The sequence below is a fragment of the Oenanthe melanoleuca genome, chromosome 10 (assembly GCF_029582105.1).
Source record: "Oenanthe melanoleuca isolate GR-GAL-2019-014 chromosome 10, OMel1.0, whole genome shotgun sequence".
NCBI classification, from domain to species: domain Eukaryota; kingdom Metazoa; phylum Chordata; class Aves; order Passeriformes; family Muscicapidae; genus Oenanthe; species Oenanthe melanoleuca.
The window spans coordinates 7672628-7689620 of record NC_079344.1 but is presented as its reverse complement, the minus strand read 5'-3'; the positions used below and the strand labels follow the sequence as shown (position 1 = coordinate 7689620).

At 34.2% G+C, this 16993-nt stretch overlaps 1 protein-coding gene across 4 annotated transcripts in view; it reads right to left on the bottom strand.

Moving 5' to 3' along the window:
• Nucleotides 1-10714: 10714 nt before the first annotated feature.
• The window catches only part of FGF7 (fibroblast growth factor 7), a 29718-nt gene continuing 23439 nt past the window's right edge, over nucleotides 10715-16993 (bottom strand). For all 4 annotated transcript variants that reach the window (XM_056500208.1, XM_056500204.1, XM_056500207.1 and 1 more), the window contains 2 exons: nucleotides 14912-15015; nucleotides 10715-14518 (listed from right to left, as the gene is read on the bottom strand). In XM_056500208.1, coding sequence (XP_056356183.1) covers nucleotides 14324-14518; nucleotides 14912-15015 — 299 coding nt within the window. In that variant the 3' untranslated portion in view covers nucleotides 10715-14323. The remainder of the gene's footprint in view (nucleotides 14519-14911; nucleotides 15016-16993) is intronic.

Here is a 16993-nt window from a genome sequence, read left to right as displayed (position 1 = left end):
GATTTTTTTTTTTACCCTGTATTTTCCCTCATGCCCAGTAGTATCCCTAGAGCATATTTATTCACTGGAAGAATTGTGCTGCTGCATTCCTCTCTGCTTGTTTTGCATCTCTCTGAAGGGAACATGGGATCTCTTCTGTGAGGTTCCTTGGCCTGGTTGAGAGTGCTGCTCCATAGTAACACTTGCTCAATATTCAGCCTTTAGGATCAACTTCAGCTAATCTGCAACCTTCATAGAACTTCCAGCTCGGAAACTAAATACTGAATACATGGGAATAGTGGCAGATTTGTCACTTTTTCTTCAGTGTGCATTTTAGAAGTACATGAATAGTAATAGTATAATATTGTGGAGGTGGTGAGAAGGAAATGAAAGTTCTGTCTTTGTGATTAAGTGCCTTTACATATCTTTCACATATTTAGTATGTTTCTTAATATCTAAGGATGTGTAGTAGCATTTTGTGTATTGGAAGAACCTAGAGTGAGCATGCTGTCTGTATGCTGGAGTAATAGCTTTGACTGTCAGTTTTAGTTGTCTATAGTTTAAACATTTGCATGTTATTTTGGGAGTTTTTTTAATACATTTGAGTGAGAGCAATTCTTAATGTCTGTCAGCAGAAAATACAAAAGCCTTCTTTTATTTTTGAAGAATTATTAGAGTCTCAAGATTTGGTGAGTCCAATTGGCTATTGTTTTAACTACCCGTGTGCATGGGGAAGTGAACATGTAGGAGTCAGGTCCTGAGTAAAACCCTATGAATGTAAATATTGGAATTTAGTTTGAGTGTAGATTGTATTTCCAAGACCCTTGGGCACTGCAGAAGAGCTTTGTAGAAATGGCAAACTTTTAAGAGAGCAGCTTCTCTGCTGTTAACTTTCTTTTTTCTTAAAACTATACCATGGAGGAAAATGCCTGCCTGCTGTACAGCAATTTTCTGTGGTTGGAACTGTGCTTGAGTGATGATACTGAATCAAGCTTTGTTTGAAAGATTTGATCAGGCCATGCCGTTACTAAGATAAGAGAAAGTCCTGAACCATGAGGCAAAAGGTTCTGATGAGGATGAAGGGGGAATAGTTGTTTCTGATTTTACCTTTTTCTCTTTTCTTGCACTAGTAAGACTGCTGGGGAAATATTTGACTATATATGCCTTTTTGGTTTGTTGAAGAATTCATATAATGTGGTTACCAATGATTTGTCAGAATGACATTCTTTTTGGACGAAGCAGGACATTCCTTTAGACCTGCCTACTTTATTAGGAAGTATTGATTCACTCAAATCTTTTAAACCAGAAAATCAGCTCTTTTGAGCTTTGAACCAGAACTTTTTCCCCCACTGGAACAAAAAAAACAAAAAAGGTTTGAAAATATGTGGAACATTTCATTATAATTTTTTTTTAATACTATATATCTAAGAGGAGAAACCTGACATAAAAATGGAAACACTTTAATTTAGGATAATATAAAAACAAAGTATTGAATTGTTTAAATTTTTAATTTTTTAAATTTTTGGTAACCATTTTACCCTGAAATCCCTGAATGAGCATGTGTGTATTAATAGTTTCAGTGGAGTCAATAACATTTCACTGATTTACTTTTTTAAAGAGATAATTTGTCTTGCTACTCTGCTATTAAAATAGGGCATGTCAGTGTCCTTGAGCAATACCAGAGTGCTTAAAAACACACTGATTACTCTGTTTTAATGCTTACTAAGTAATTTCAGGAAAGTGATCAATTTGATGATCAAGTTCAAACTACCTTTGGTTCCAACAATTTGCTCAAACATTTAAGCTGCTAGTTTAAATTCTTTGCTAGATCAAGGAACAGTTTCCTCCTGTGCTTCCAAGGCTGTTCTGAACAGATGGAAGGCATTACTGGCCTTTCCGAGAACTTAAATTGCACATGATTTTATTTGTCTCTTTAGAAACATAATGACCCTCTTTTCTTGAGTTATCTCCTTCTCTAACTAAAAAGTTATAGTCTTTTTAATTACTCTGTGTCTGCTGTAATGGGCCTCCCTGGTCTATTTCTGTTTTTCTGGCTCTTTGAGATGATGTAATCCTCTCTGAATGCAGTACATGAGAGAGGAGGAAAGCACAGTCTGCATTGCAGTGTTGCCAGAATTAGAGATTCTTAGATGTAAAATGCATTTATACTTGTATTGCAATTCTTTATGCAAGATAAAGTTCTCAGATTACTTAATTTAATCTTTGCATTTGTAAAATTTTCAGAAAAATCTGTTTTTACAATGTACTGATTGCAGAAGAGTGGCTGAGTCATATCTCTCTTGATGGACTTTAGTTTTTGATGGGTAAGTTGCAAAAAGATTATTCCTTTAGTATTATGTAAATATCTGTATGAACATCAGACTACTCTCAGACTTGGAGAAGAGAATAAACACATGTCACTGAATCACAGAAACATGCTCAAAAATGTTCTCATGCCAGTGTGGCCCAGTGTATCTGAAAGAACATCTTCCTGCCTTTGAACAGAACACCAGACAGGCATTGGCCCAGATATGTATCTGTGAGTGTGAGGTGTCAAGTTTTTAATTTGAGAAAGCTTAATAAACCAAAGTCCCAGTTTTGCCTGGGTTTTAGGAGCACTTTGTGTAGGCCTAAGCAAAGTGCAGGCAAAAGTCTATGCAAGCATGTTCTCCACAGATTGTGGTGTTAATAAAGGAAAGATGAGCCTAAAATGATAAATTTTAAACCTTCCAATCCTTCCAGTGATGCAGGGGGCCTGTACAGTGTGTTAAATTTTGTGTGTAGACACATTTAGGTGTAGATCCAGGTATATGTGAGGTCTTTGCCTGTTTTAATCAATAAAATCATCAATCCAGCCCCCTGTTTTTTGCTAAACCTAGCTGATTTTTAAAGACATTGTTACTAATCAAATTGCTGCAGAAGAAGCTCTGACTCAGACAAGTGACATGTGGAAAGCAAAGGAGTATTAAATATTTTTAATTCTTTTTATGGATAAGACAATAAAGATCAAATGTTTTTCCTTTGGATACGGAAGTGTAATTACACCTATCTCTGCATGTTTTAGGGGGAAAAAAAACCTGCATTGGTTTCTTTATATTTCTAAGGGTATCTTGTAGTCACCTAAAGTATCAGTTTTAGTTTGTTCCTTATCTGAAATATTTTCACAGTTCATACTGTGAATTGTCTTAGCTGAAAATACTATTTATTTCACTGAGTGAAATAGAATTAATTATGAAATAAGTTTTAATAAATTTTTCAGGTTCCCAAATTCATGGTTGAGGAGTCAAATGGTAGAAATGTAGAGGTGAGTTTCTTTAGCTTGCATTTTAAAAAGTACACAGCGTTCTGTCCTATGGATATGGTTTGACTTGGAAGTCAAAAAAATACCTCTGACAGTAAACTAAGACAATTTTTCTGAGATTGCATGAATTCAGGTGTATTGGGTAATAGAAATTCTAAATATGATGACTGACTTCACCATAAAAAGTCTAAGTTCTGGGGGTTTCTAACTCAGCTTCAGTGGAATTTAATTATGGCTTTAAATACTATAGAAAAGGTAAGTGAGAAGTCACAATCTTTTCCTGTGAATTCAGGATTTTAAATAACAGTTGAAAGAACCAGGGCTGATTTTGAGCCATGTCTCTGCTGCCTTTGTGATCTGCTTCAGGCAGTGATCCCTGTTCCTGAACAAGTTGGTGACTGATAGGTCAGGAGAGCTTTCTCCTTGGGAAGGTCAGTTTGGGGTAGAGTCAGAATTCAAGGCTCTGTGAAAGGCCTACATTGCTTTATAATTTCAACTTGAATTGGAAATGTGTATTCTTTCTTTAATATTTGTCTTTAACATGTAAATGCTTGATGTATAAAATACAGACTTGGTAAGTATACCTACCTAGAGTATAAATTAAACCATAATTTATTTATTTATTTTACAAAAAAATTTGAATTCTCACTATAAAAATATTTTTAAATTTCCTAATTAGCTATCAAAAATATTTCCTTTGTGCTGTAGGATCAGTAGCATTATCTTGGTACAGGAATCTATATAAAGAAGAACAGATCCCTAATATTCACCAGCTTGTTGTTATCACCAACAATCTCTCTGAAATTCTGACTTTTGACCTTTTGTTGCATATTAAGTTGCTGTTATTAATTTAAATAATTTTATTATTTTTTGCAAATTAACCTAACATCAAGTAGTATTACTGTGATTGAATTTCACAATCTGTGTTGAAATAGTTACTATCTGATAAGAATATTGTAAATATTCTGAGTAAATTTTGACTGCTTCACATTTATAAATGAAGAAAACCTAATTCCTGTCATTTATCCAAGTCCAAATACTGTCAAGCTGATAAAAACAAGTTGTGCAGAGTGAAGGGTATATTTAAAATTCAGGTGGTTGAGCAGCCTTGATAAACTCTGTGTCTGAACACTGAACTGTTGATAGCAATTGCCACAAAGCATGTGTGGGCAAATGCAGCATTTTTGATGAAAAGTGTTAAAAACACACCTAGAGAAGTATGCTGGTTAAAGTTGACAATGTACAGGAGTAATCACTAGTCCTACAAAATATTAAATGTCTTTTTTTTTTCTCCTCATAAAACCTAATATCTTGGCATCCAAAAAATGGCCATAGATCTTACTGTTTGCACTGGGTAAAAATCTTATATGAGTTTATAATCTGCAGCTATTCTTGTTAGAGACATTTGTAATACACTGACAGAAGCCTCCTTTGGTGGACTGATAAAATTCTTTGTTTATTTGTGCTTAAAGATGTGCAAATACACCCAGATAAGCAAGATGCAAGGAATGTGGGAATCATGTTAGCACTTCTTCATGCAGTTTTGGCACAGCTTAGGATCAATGCTTGCCTGTTAGTCCAGTGTCTTCATCTACTTTTTAATTGTGGTTATTTAAAATATTTCTGTTCTTACATATTTTTAAATTATGTTATCAATTTAATACAGCTGGTGTGACCGGATGCCTTACTAATTTTGTATCAAACAAAAACATTTTTGTCATTTGTACTGTTAGCGTTTAGCCTTTTAGTTTTAGGTTTACTGAAAATTGAAAAAAAAATCATTAACGGGCTAAGAGAGTTGCAGGTATCTGGCAAATGCAGATCAGTCCCTGTATTTTGACAGCCTAATGTTGAGATACCCAAAGAAGCTGCTTTTGTTCCTCTCGGTAAAAGCTAAACATTCCCCCTGCAAGTTTTTCCCTTCAGTATTTCTGCAAGCTGAAAGAATAGACTTTCATTCATAGACTTTTTAGATATGGTGTTATTTTGTCAGGTGTATCCTGATTGGTTGTCACAAGTCATTATGTCACTTTCTGGGAAGTATTTCCTAAATCTGTAAAAATTTTTTATGATGACTTTAAGGAGGGATTGGTAAACTTAGCATTAAACTTAGTATAAACTTAGTATATATCAGGTACTGGTAGTTTTTTTCCTTTCCCTGAGGCATATTCTGTCCTGACTACCAGCTGTGCATTTCAGTGAGAATCTATTGCTTTTATTGCCTGTTGCCTTATGTGTGTAATGCCATACATGTATACATACATAGAAAATGCAGTACTAGAAATACTGGTGTCAAAGCTGGCTTTTTCTAATGATTATGATGATTCTTAATACTGGTTTTAGGTATATAAAAATGAATATTTTAAAACAGTACCCTGGGAAGGAATCTGAACTAAATATCCAGAGCATTATTTCTCCTTAAGAAAAACAAAACTGGATCAAACATCTCAAAATATTTTTTGCAAAAGCAGCTGTTTGTAAGTAGCCTTGAAGGTATCACTCTATAAAAAAAAGCCACTATTTACAAATATTCTTACAGAATTCAGACTATACCTGTCCTAGAAATTTCTGTTGGAAGTAGTATTATATTAGCATTAAAGGAAGTAGTATTATATTAACATTAAATATCTGCATGTTTTGACAGTAAAAGTTTATAATTTTTAGATTGCATATGTTATTTGATATCCATTCCAAAATTTAGATTTAGAGCAGATTTCTATCTTTAGTGCTCATTTATTTAGATTTCATGACAATGTGGATTTCATTATCTTGTATGTTGAAACCGGTTGACAAATGGAATAGAAATATGTTTTTGAAGTAGATGTAAAATATAGAAATATTTTCTCAAAACCTTTCCCTGTGTCAGTCACTGTTTGTTGGGCAGAATTTTCTTTTTAGTTACAGACAGAGAAAATTGTATGTAGAAAAAGATCACCCTGAAAAATTTAATTTAGAGAAGGTTTATATACATCAAAGTTATACATGTTCCAAACTCCTAAAGAGCCTTTAACTTGGAAGAGCTGGATAAGCCCACAGCGTTTTCTGTAATGTGTAACCACTATAAACAGATAATGAGTGGATTTAAGTGAAATTTAGTCAGACCAGAAAAAATCCCAGAACTCTAGGAGACCACTGCTATGGCACAGATTCTGTGTCTACATGAAACTTATGGTGTGGGAGCTGTGTAAAATTCTAGCGGAATGAAGACTGAAAACCACAGAATAAAGTAAATTAAGTATTGCTGCGAGAATAATTCACAACTTCAACAAAACATATGCAAATGTATTAAATTACCAGGACTGGAGCAACCACAAAGTAAGGATATTCACCCATGTGCAAACCCAAGCAGAAGCAGAAGGGAGATAGCAAAAAATGTTCTGGTTGACTTTAAATATGTGAATATAATTATTTCAGCTAACAGGCTTGGATCTCATGCCTAAAGTTGACAGCGCCATAAAAATTTGCACATTGGAGACAGGAAATAAAGCAATTTTAATTTCATTTGGGGATATTCATGATTTTCAAAATTCACATAAACATTTTTCTAAATTAAATTTTTTTAAATTTTCGGTCTAAAACCAAGGAAATGCATGTGGAAGAAATGGAATCTCAAAAGCCTTAAGGTTGCCACAGTAAATCATACTACTAAAGATGCTACTGTTAAAATGCAAGCTGGTGCATCTGCCAGTTCTGCAGCAGCCAGTCAGTCTTGTAAATATTTTAAACATGTAATGTATGTGGCCATAGACTTTGGAATGAAACTTATGGTACACTGCAAAATCTTAATTGTCAACATAAATTGTTACTAATATTTTCAGTTTATTTTGCACAAAACCAAAATGTTAAAGCAATTCAAAATTAAATGTGAATTTTGATCAGCTCTAAGCATATATCCTGCCAATATATTGCTAAGTCAATTTGATTAAGCTGTGAACAATATTGCAAAGCATTTAAAGAAACTGCTGATAATCCATCTTGGTTTGATTTGTCACTTTTCTTATACTAATGACAGCCAGTCTTTTTTCTGCTTCTTTGTCTGGTATCTGCATTCCATTTTCAGTATGTCTTGCGTTGTAGTCTCTTTTACCCCCTTGTTTTCAGTGTCCCAATTGATCAGAGCTTGATTTTTATTCTTTCAGTCTAGCCTTGTTCTTTCTCATGGTCACGATTTTTACTTCTTTTTTTCAACCTTCTTGTGCTGATGTTGCTTCTAACTTGCTCCCTTTCTGAATGTTCTCCAGCATTTTTGTTTCTTCAGGGTAACCAGTTTCTTCTCTCTTCCTCTTCCTGAAATTACTGTTTTCCTTCGAGCATTTACAGCCACAAAATTATGCAACCAATGTTCTCTTAATCCTTTTTGTCAGTCTTCACCAACCATAACCATAACTTTTTCTATCCTTGTCTTTTTCCCCCTCATTTGTTTTGTTCTCATGGGCTCATTTGCTTTTTCTGAATTTAGATCATTCCCCATTCATCAAGGTAAGAAATCCTTATTTTTGTTGCGAAATAATTCAGAGGAAAATATCTGAGCGAAAACTTGTAAGTTTTCATTCCCAGTCCCCAGTCCCTATTGTTTTCAATGACACCACTCTGATATGTTTTCTCTACAATTAGGGGAAATGCTTAGGAAAAGGTGGAGGACTGTCTCTTGTGTCTTTTAACGTTAAGGAGAGGAGAACATGCTGTTCTCAGAAATCCTGAATTAATGAGGGACTGCAGACATGCCAGAGGATCGAGAAGTGTTCTGTCATGTGCCATGATTTCCACAAAGCTTTCTCTTGTAATGTGGATGTAAAAGAGCTATGTGAGGCTATCCAAGAGAGGAGAGTTCCTCTTGAGACTTAGCTGAGGGATTTAGTGTCTGCAAGTGGATATGGCTTTATAGAATCTTTGTATAGATTGGCTATGCATGGTTGTGACTTAATAAAGTGAACTGCCTTACTGTCATTTATTGCCTGTAAGCTTTCCTGAATAAATTTCCTTTTTTACTTTAGTGTTTCTTTATAAGTACAATTAATGTGGTTTCTTTAAAATTGAAAGTCTGTGTTACTCTCATCAAGTTACAGTCTTGAAAGGAAATTCTTGTTTACAGAATCCATTTTTTATGTGTTGCTCAGTTTGCAGTACAGTATTTAGAAACAGAAATGTATCTGTGTTTTTGAACACAGGAACATTTGGGTATTTTTTTAAACCCAAAAATCTAAACCCACTGGAAATATTTGCCTGATTTTTATAAAATCCAGTGGTTTCATTCCAGTATAATCATATTTCCTTTTAGAGCTTGGTACTTTACTAGTATATAGAAACAAGAATATGAAAGCAAGTAGAAAGTGATTTTTTGTTAAGTAGGTTCAATAAATCACCTCAGCTGTTCATTAACACTTCTGACCTCAGGGAGTCTGTTTTGATGCCAATAATTTTGAAATCACTGCAGCTGTTATCTTGATGTGTTTTGCCAAGATACAAAGACCTTTTTTCCTATGGCAATAAAATAAAAGGGAGAAACATTACTATTTTAGTCTTTCCAGTAGTGATCTGCTTATTGCTTTAGGCTTTCTAGGCTTCAGTTTTAATAATCACTTGCTTTCTTTCATGGCCACTGAGAAGTTAGTTACTTGTTCAGATCCACTTTTGTGCCTGGCTTTTGGTGAAATCAATAGGAAAAGGGTGCATAGGCAAGTTAGCTGAACTATTAATGTATCTTACACAAAAATTGAGTGTCCATGATTTTTAACTGTTTTCTTTCCTCTAACAAGCAGAAACATCAGAGCAACTCAAGAAGAGATAAACAGGCTCACTGTATTTGCTGGGGTGAGCAAAGACACTGATCTGCCTGCCCCTGTGGCACAGGGATGTCACAGAAGTCACTGTGAATGTGGGTACAGACAGCTGCAGCTGCTCTGCTGCCCTGGTGTGATTAGTCAGGTAATTCATGTATGTTTGATGTTTTAGCAGTGTATACCAGACTTGTTTGTCTTACTTACCAATAGGACATTGAAAGTGGCTTGCTGAAAGTTATGTAAGAAATCTGTAAGAGAGCCAGGTTTTGAAGGCCAGTAGACAAACCCTGAAAACTCAGCAGTCACTAACTGAGGACTGGATTCTTGTCCATCAAGACACTGGTGCTGTCCAAGGTAATAGTGAATTGTGTTTATGTTTGGACAGCCAGTTGTAATTGTAAAGGGAATAGGTCCTGAATTCTCATTATATGATATAACATTATAAAAAACATTTCTAGGGGCAGTAAAGATATTACTGGATTAGCTGGAAGAAATAGGAAGTGAATCTTACGTTCTACTCAGTGCTAGTGGCACCATACCACAGTACTGTGTTCGGTTCTGGGCTCTTGGTACAGGAGAGACCTGGACAGAAGAGAGCCCAGGGAAGTGGCATAAAGGTGATTAGGCACTGGTGCATCTCTGCCGTGAGGAAGGATGGGGAGCTGGGTCTCTTTAGTCTGGGGACAAGAAGGCTTGGGGGAAACGTGGTAATGTGTATAAGGTCCTGAAGGGAGGGGTGACAAATTTCTACATCTTCATTCTAACTCCTCTGCTTTTCTGGTTGGCACTGAAGTAGAAGAATTATTTTCATGAGAAAGTAATTTCATCTGAAGTGAGTAATTTTGTTTTTCCTTCTGTATTGGGTCGATATTTTCAAGTGCCAGGCCCCTAAATAAAAGAGTTTCCCTAATGAAACAACCAAACTCGGTAAGCTAGGATTGGCCTTCCAGGCAGCATTGAAGAAAATCTCCCTTTTTAGGCGTGGAATGTAAGCAGTTATGGAATTTCAGTGTCTGGAATGCTTTAGATTTACAAGCTAGCTTTCCTCAGACAGGTATTGTGAAGTTATTTACAGAGCTCAAGACTTAACACTTGGTAGTTTTAATATATAAAGCCCCCCACCGCCCCAACTATTTAAAATTAAATTTTGCTGTTTTATGAATTTCAATCTATGGTGTTAAAAAGCTTTTTTAGAAATCTTGTTGGGGCAATATATATAAAGTTAGTACAAATGTCATGTTAAAAACCTTGTGCAACTCTTTGAATATTTTTCCCGTCTAGTTTCTGTTTTGAATACAGTCCTAATCTTCAAAATCATCAGCAAAGAGAATTTAGCATCTTTTTCTGTTAGTAAATTCCCCTTCTCCACTGTAATAACTAAACGTGTCATTTAAATATTACCTTTTAAAATTCATCCAGTGATGTAAAAAATTGTACTTAATTTTTTTTTGTTATTAAATGTTGGTTAAAAATATTTCTACGTATGGATCTCACCTCTGATGATGAATTTTCCTAACTTGTGGAAAATCATCTAACTTGTCACATCCCTTTTCTACATGTTAAATGTTATGAAATCATCATGGTATTTGAAAAATTAGTAGTGAGGAGATAGATTTCACAGACTTATGAAATATTTAGACTACTCCGATACTGGTCACTGAGTGCAATGAAATACTGATGTTTTCATTACTTTATTGATTCAATGTCAACTTACATCTTGCTTCAGCTTATTAAGAGAGAATATACATATTTTCTTCAAAAAGTAATTTAAAACACAGACAAGTGTATTTTAATAGTTAATTGATCAACCATTTAGTAATGTGATTATTACAGATGCTATGCAGAGCCATGTTTTAATGTACCTGCAACAGAACTAAAAGTGAGACTCTATTGTACTGTATCATATATTTTAATGGTCATGGATATTGTCCAATTGTCATTTTTATTGTTATGAAATGTATTTACACCATTTTGCATACATCTAAAGACCCACAAGTTATTCGAAAAATTCTAAAAAGGAAAGTGTCTTTTGTGTAGTTGTTTGAAGGTATTGTTTCAAGAAAATAACTTTCTTATGGAATCCTAGACTCATTAAAGTAGGAAGAGTACTGCAGGTCTCTTGTCCTATCTCCTGCTCAAATTAGGGCCCACACTGCTTGTACTGGGCTTTGTCCAGTCAGGTCTTAAAATCCTCCAAGAATGGAGACTGCAGTCTTCTCTGAGATGCCTCAGATGAGATTTGCTCATTTGTGTCCCAGAGTGTTTATCAGCAGTAATACAAAATAAATAAGTAAAACCTTTCTAATTACAGATCCTGTGTAATGGAGAAGTTTCTGTGAGATGTGAGTGGCTGTTGTAGGTGGCTGCTTTGACCACAGAGTTGTATTTCCCTTCTGAACCCCAGTCTGGACACACTGTGTAGTGTGGGATACCATGAAAAAAACTCCAGGAAAGCAAATGCCTCTGAAGGGAAAGCAAAGAAATTACACTTGAGGTTGGCTTTTATAACCCTCTTTGCTTGGGTTTTCTTGAACTTTTAGTATTCTACATGTTAGTAATGAGCCATTTCCAGACAGGTGTATCAGTTTCTTTATGTATAAACATATTTTCCTCCTACATGGGGTTTTGTATGTTGGTGTTAAGAGTGCATTGGGTTGTGATGTAATTGATGTAGGAGGCTTTTGTGAAGATTTCTGACATCTTTTTGAATTCCTATTCAAATCTAATAGATTCTTATTATCCTTGTCTTTTAATAGTTTGCTACTGGAGATCATAACTGTAAATTTTCTGATTATTATTCTCTGGTTTGAGCACTAAAATGATTTTTTTCAGTCAGTATTTGACAATAGATTTTCTAAGATGAAGATACATTGAAAATTGCTCAGTTGTAAGGACATATGAGTGTGGTACTGACGAATTGCAGCATTTGCAGTCAGGTGTCTTTCTGGGAACAATTCCCTCACAGAACACATTTCAGTTCTGACAGCTGTAAAACATAGCAGCCTTGGCTTACCTGAAAATGGTAACATAGTGATTCATTATATAAAGGATTTAGGAGTAAGGGCTAATTACAATTTGGATTCAGGATTTGGTCGACTGTATTTCTGTATTCCTGAATTACATTATCAAAAGATTGTTTAAAAGAGCCTGTCTGCATCTGGTTGTAAGATTTTTTTTACATATATATTTATATATTAACATATTCATACATACATTTTAGTTAAAACTTCAGTAAAGCTTTTAAGCACAAACCATCCTAATGGAGTTTTGTTATTTTCATTTTTATTTCAAAGTTTCCACTAACCTAGTTTAGATATAGAACTTCTGCTAGTATTTAAATGTTGATCGTAAGTGTGAGCTTTGTTTCACTGTTTAAATATTCACAGAAAGTAGTGCAGAGAGGTACCAGCAAAAAAGCTTCTTTTATAGTACAGTCTGTTGTGTTCAGTGAAAAAGTAATAAATAAACTAGCAAAAGCACAGTGAATGTTTACTGATAGAGCTGTATTGACAAATTTTTATGCATGGATCTCTTAATGTCTTCATTGATTTTTGGCTTGTTGAAATCATAATTGATTTTAAAATGGCGCTACTTGTTAAACAAGAGCTTTTTAAAAAATAAATATTTGTCAAAGGAAATTGTTGCCATTTGCTGTGAGTGCTCTTAAAATGCAAGTATTTCACGTAGGAGAAAATGGTTGATTTTAGACACTTGTTATTCAATGCTTAACATTGAAGCATTTAAGACCATTTTAATTAACTTGACTCTATCTCAGTCATGTCTGCTGCTTTAGCTTGTTGTTGGTGATCTTTATTTAAGTGCAATTATCACAAACCCAAGAAAAAGTTAGGGAAACTGAATTAAATTATATAAAGCATAAGTCAGGTAGGGCTTAGTTGAGCATTTTCATAGCTGGAAAATTATGATTTTCATCATCAGGTCACAGTGATTTTAGCTGTAGTTTCAAACTAGTCATGCAGGCTTGCACGTATTTCTGAATCTGTGAGTGAAGGTTCTACTATCTGAGCATTATTTCCAGTGCCTGCTGGAGCTGTAACCTTCTTTTACCTGGCATAACTAAGCATGCCAGTAATTCAATTATCAAGAGTATGTGGCATAGATTTTTAAAATTTTTGCATTGTTTCTTTTGAGATGTCCATTGTGTGATTTGCTGCAGGCTGTCATTTTTGTCTGCCATCCAATGTATGTTGGCAGGAGGGTTGTGTACTAGGCTTTGTGTCTGGTCACAGAAAAAAATTCATGCATCTCAGCCAAACCATTTTGTTTTTCCTTTAGAATTAAAAGCATATGAAACAGATGCAGCTTAATAAGTATCTTTTTTTATAAATAACATTTAAATAACTTAAAACAATAAAGTTCAAATACAACTTAAAATAAAGTTTAATGCTGTAACAACAGAAAAAGCATGTATAAGAATGGAAAAACAATATTGAAAGCTGTATGCCCTAACAGGAATTACACAAAAGATAGGATATGTTACATAAAAAACCTTAATATGTCTGAATTTTTGCTTCATTGTTATATAAAATGTTAATTTGTGAAAAGTGAGATGAAGTACATTATTTATTCCTATTTTTATTTTACATACACTATTTGAAACATCTTTTAGAGCAGCATTAGGTATTTGCTTCATTAATAGATAGGAACATTTTGTGTTAGAGTAAACTTAATTTTTCCAAACTAACTCTCTTATCTGAATACAACAATAAACATTTACAAGATTATATTTTTTTGATCATATAGTTTATGTATAAGATATCAGTTTCTTGGGGGAAGTATTTAAAATACTGCTCAGCCTCCACATTTTCTATTGACTTGATAATCTGACAACTCATTCCAGCAGCCTTAAAGTCTGACATATTTTACACAACATTATCATCTGCTTATTATTATTATAGCAGCCATATTTAAGAAGCAGATAGTTTTTTAAATAAAATATTATCAGATAATCAAGTAATGACTTATTCTTCAGGGTAAATTAATTTAAGAAACTACCCAGTTACAATGACTAAGATAATGATTGTACAACTCTTTAGAATTTTTTACAACTTTTAGTTAGTAAATCTGGTTTTGTGTATATTTTCAAATCTTTTTCATGTAGTCTCTTAAAAATAAACATAAATGCGCAAGTCCAGCTTGTTCAGTTTCTCAGTAGTATTCCAGCCTCTCTTGGTATCTTGTCAAAAAGTCTTCTTAAAATTAATCTTCCTGCTGGAACTAGTTCTTTATAGATTATTTGTGATTAGGATATTGCCAGAGGAAGAAAGTGGGATGCTTTGTGTTCTTTCTTTGTTTTTTTACCTTTCATGGGGACCCCTTTGTGGTTTAGTGTAACAAACATCTCCTTTCCTTTGTGTGTCCATTTTGCAGAAGCATACGTATTGTAATGGTTTTCTTCAATCAGTTCAATGAAGTTGCAGTCCTCGTTGCATACTTTCTGTTGAGAGTAAATAACAAAATATGGTAAGGCAAGTCCACGTGTCTTTTTAAATACTTAGATTAGGGAAGATGGGAGAAAAATAGTTGTTATAGAACCTTCATATTAGGAATATTTTAATAAATAAATTTGACCTCTGAAATCTGAGTATTAAATATTTTAGCTTTCTATATTCCCCCTCAGTATTTGACATTTTGAAGAGGTATATAAGACCTAATAATTGAATTTATTAAATGGACATAAAAGTCTAATATGGGATACATGGTATAAGTCCAGAATACATTTTACTTAGGAATCTGTTTTATTAAAAAAAAAAAATCATACAAATTCTACATCTCAAAATACCTCTTGAGATTGTAGGGATGTACACATAAGAGAAGTTTGCATCCATACCTTTCCATAGAGCCGTCCTGACTTGTTCATTGCCAGAAAATATTCACTTTCCACTCCTTTGATTGCCACTATTCCAACTGCCACTGTTCGGATTTCTAGAATACCTGCAAAGGTACATGGTAAGGGCTGTAAAATGGTTGGTTGTTCTCCAGTTAACTTAGCAGGTTTAGTTGAACTAATATTCTGCAATATTTCCATGTTTATTGAAAATCTGACACAATCATTCTTGGAATACAGAAAAATTATGTGTATTCATGTGAAGAAAGGGCAGGACTTTAAAAATTCTGTGTGATCATGTCTGCATAGAGGCACTTTAAAATTGTCTGGTGGAAATTTTAAAGTATATACTGAAGTTGTGATGTCAGTATAAGTAATTTCTCTATTTTCCAGAGATTCAGTGTAGATTAGAATTTACCAGGATCAGGATTTCATTTGGAATATGTAGTTAGCCATCAAGGTTCACAGAATTTGGTAAAGCCTTTGTTTTGAAGTCTTGTGTAGCAGTATCATCCCCTTGAAAGAGTGTAAACCTTAGAACTTGCGAGTGATAGAAAACAGACCACAGTGTCTTAAATAAGATAAAGTATTTGCTTGACCTTTGTGTGCTTTTATGACTGATCGGAGCTGTAAAGATATGTGTATTTGAAAATCATTAAAGGCTGCCCTGAGAGCTTATTTATTCAAAACCAGAAAACATTTTGTGTTGTTTTCTATAAACTGCTTTATATTCATCACACTGATGCTTATTAACAATACTTTCTATAATCACTGTGACAAATTTAAGTTACCTGCAACATTAAAAATATTATTTTGTTAATATTTAAAAAAAAAAAGTGAAGGCAGGGGGATTATGCAAGTTATTAAGGAACACCAGGTTGTTTTCAAGCTTAAATATTTTTAATGTCATCTTCAACAATAGTTTGGAGTTATACATCTGAGTTCAAGTTATTTCTTTCAATATTGAGTCACTGACAGAACTCTGCCATAGCAACTGCCCTGTGACTCCTTCTCCAAAATGGGGTCTTTCAAAGGCAGCCAACTCGAGGCATATTGCAAGAGCTAAGCTTGGGGGAGACAAGTGAGGGAGGTGGGAGAGAGGCATGTGTTAGATTATCACCCGAATTTCCTCTTTAACAAAATATTTCCTTTTTTTCCCTTTCAAGTTGGCATTGACTTTTCACAGCCACACAGTAAGAGTTTTTCATTAATTAGTTTTTAAGAAAAGCATTAAATGTCTTCGGTATTTCTCCTTCCCTATACATTTTTCTATCCTCTTATCCTTTGCTTTCCTTTGTGTTCTATTTCGCTTTTCTCCTTTATATTACTGATGTACAGTCCTAGAATATATGAGTATTTTTTTCTTCCTATTTTCTTTAGCAGATCAGTTCCCTCTTCCCATGGTGCGTGCACTGCTGGGCATTCAGCTTGGAGCATTTTTACTTGTCTACTTCCCTATAATGCTAAGCCAGCTTTTTTTAAGTAAAGCTTTTAGAATTCTTTGACAAGTTCCACTCTGCTGCAGGCCTAGCAATAGTTCTAACAAAGGGCAATTTGTAACCGAAACTTACAAAAATTATATTAACTATCATTTAAATTTCACTTTAGAAAAACCACAGTGAGGCTAAAAAACAGATGAACATCTGCATTTAGCCTAACAAAGAACATAACAGTGGAAGGGATCTCTGGGTCATCAAGTCCAGTGCTCTGCTCTCCTGGGAATTGCATCAGATAATTCTCTTTTCATAAACTTTGCCAATACTAAATTGGAGTTGTTATTTCTTTGCCCCCAGTGTTTCTGCCGAAGGCTGTTCCAGAGTTTGATTTATTTTAATGGCTAGAGACTTCTTAGTAATTTGCAATCTGCATTTCTTCAGTGACAGCTTATATCCATTTGTTCTTTTGCCTCTGCTGGCCATTAACTTGAGGGGAGCGTTTTTTTTTTTAAAAATTCTATGTCTGAGTTTTCTATTTATACAGAATTTTTAAAAATGAAAGATTTAAAATTATTTTTTAAAACAGGTCATGCTAATAGGAATTGAGATTTCCTTGAGTAAGCTGATGTTGGCTGAAGTTACAGTAGTA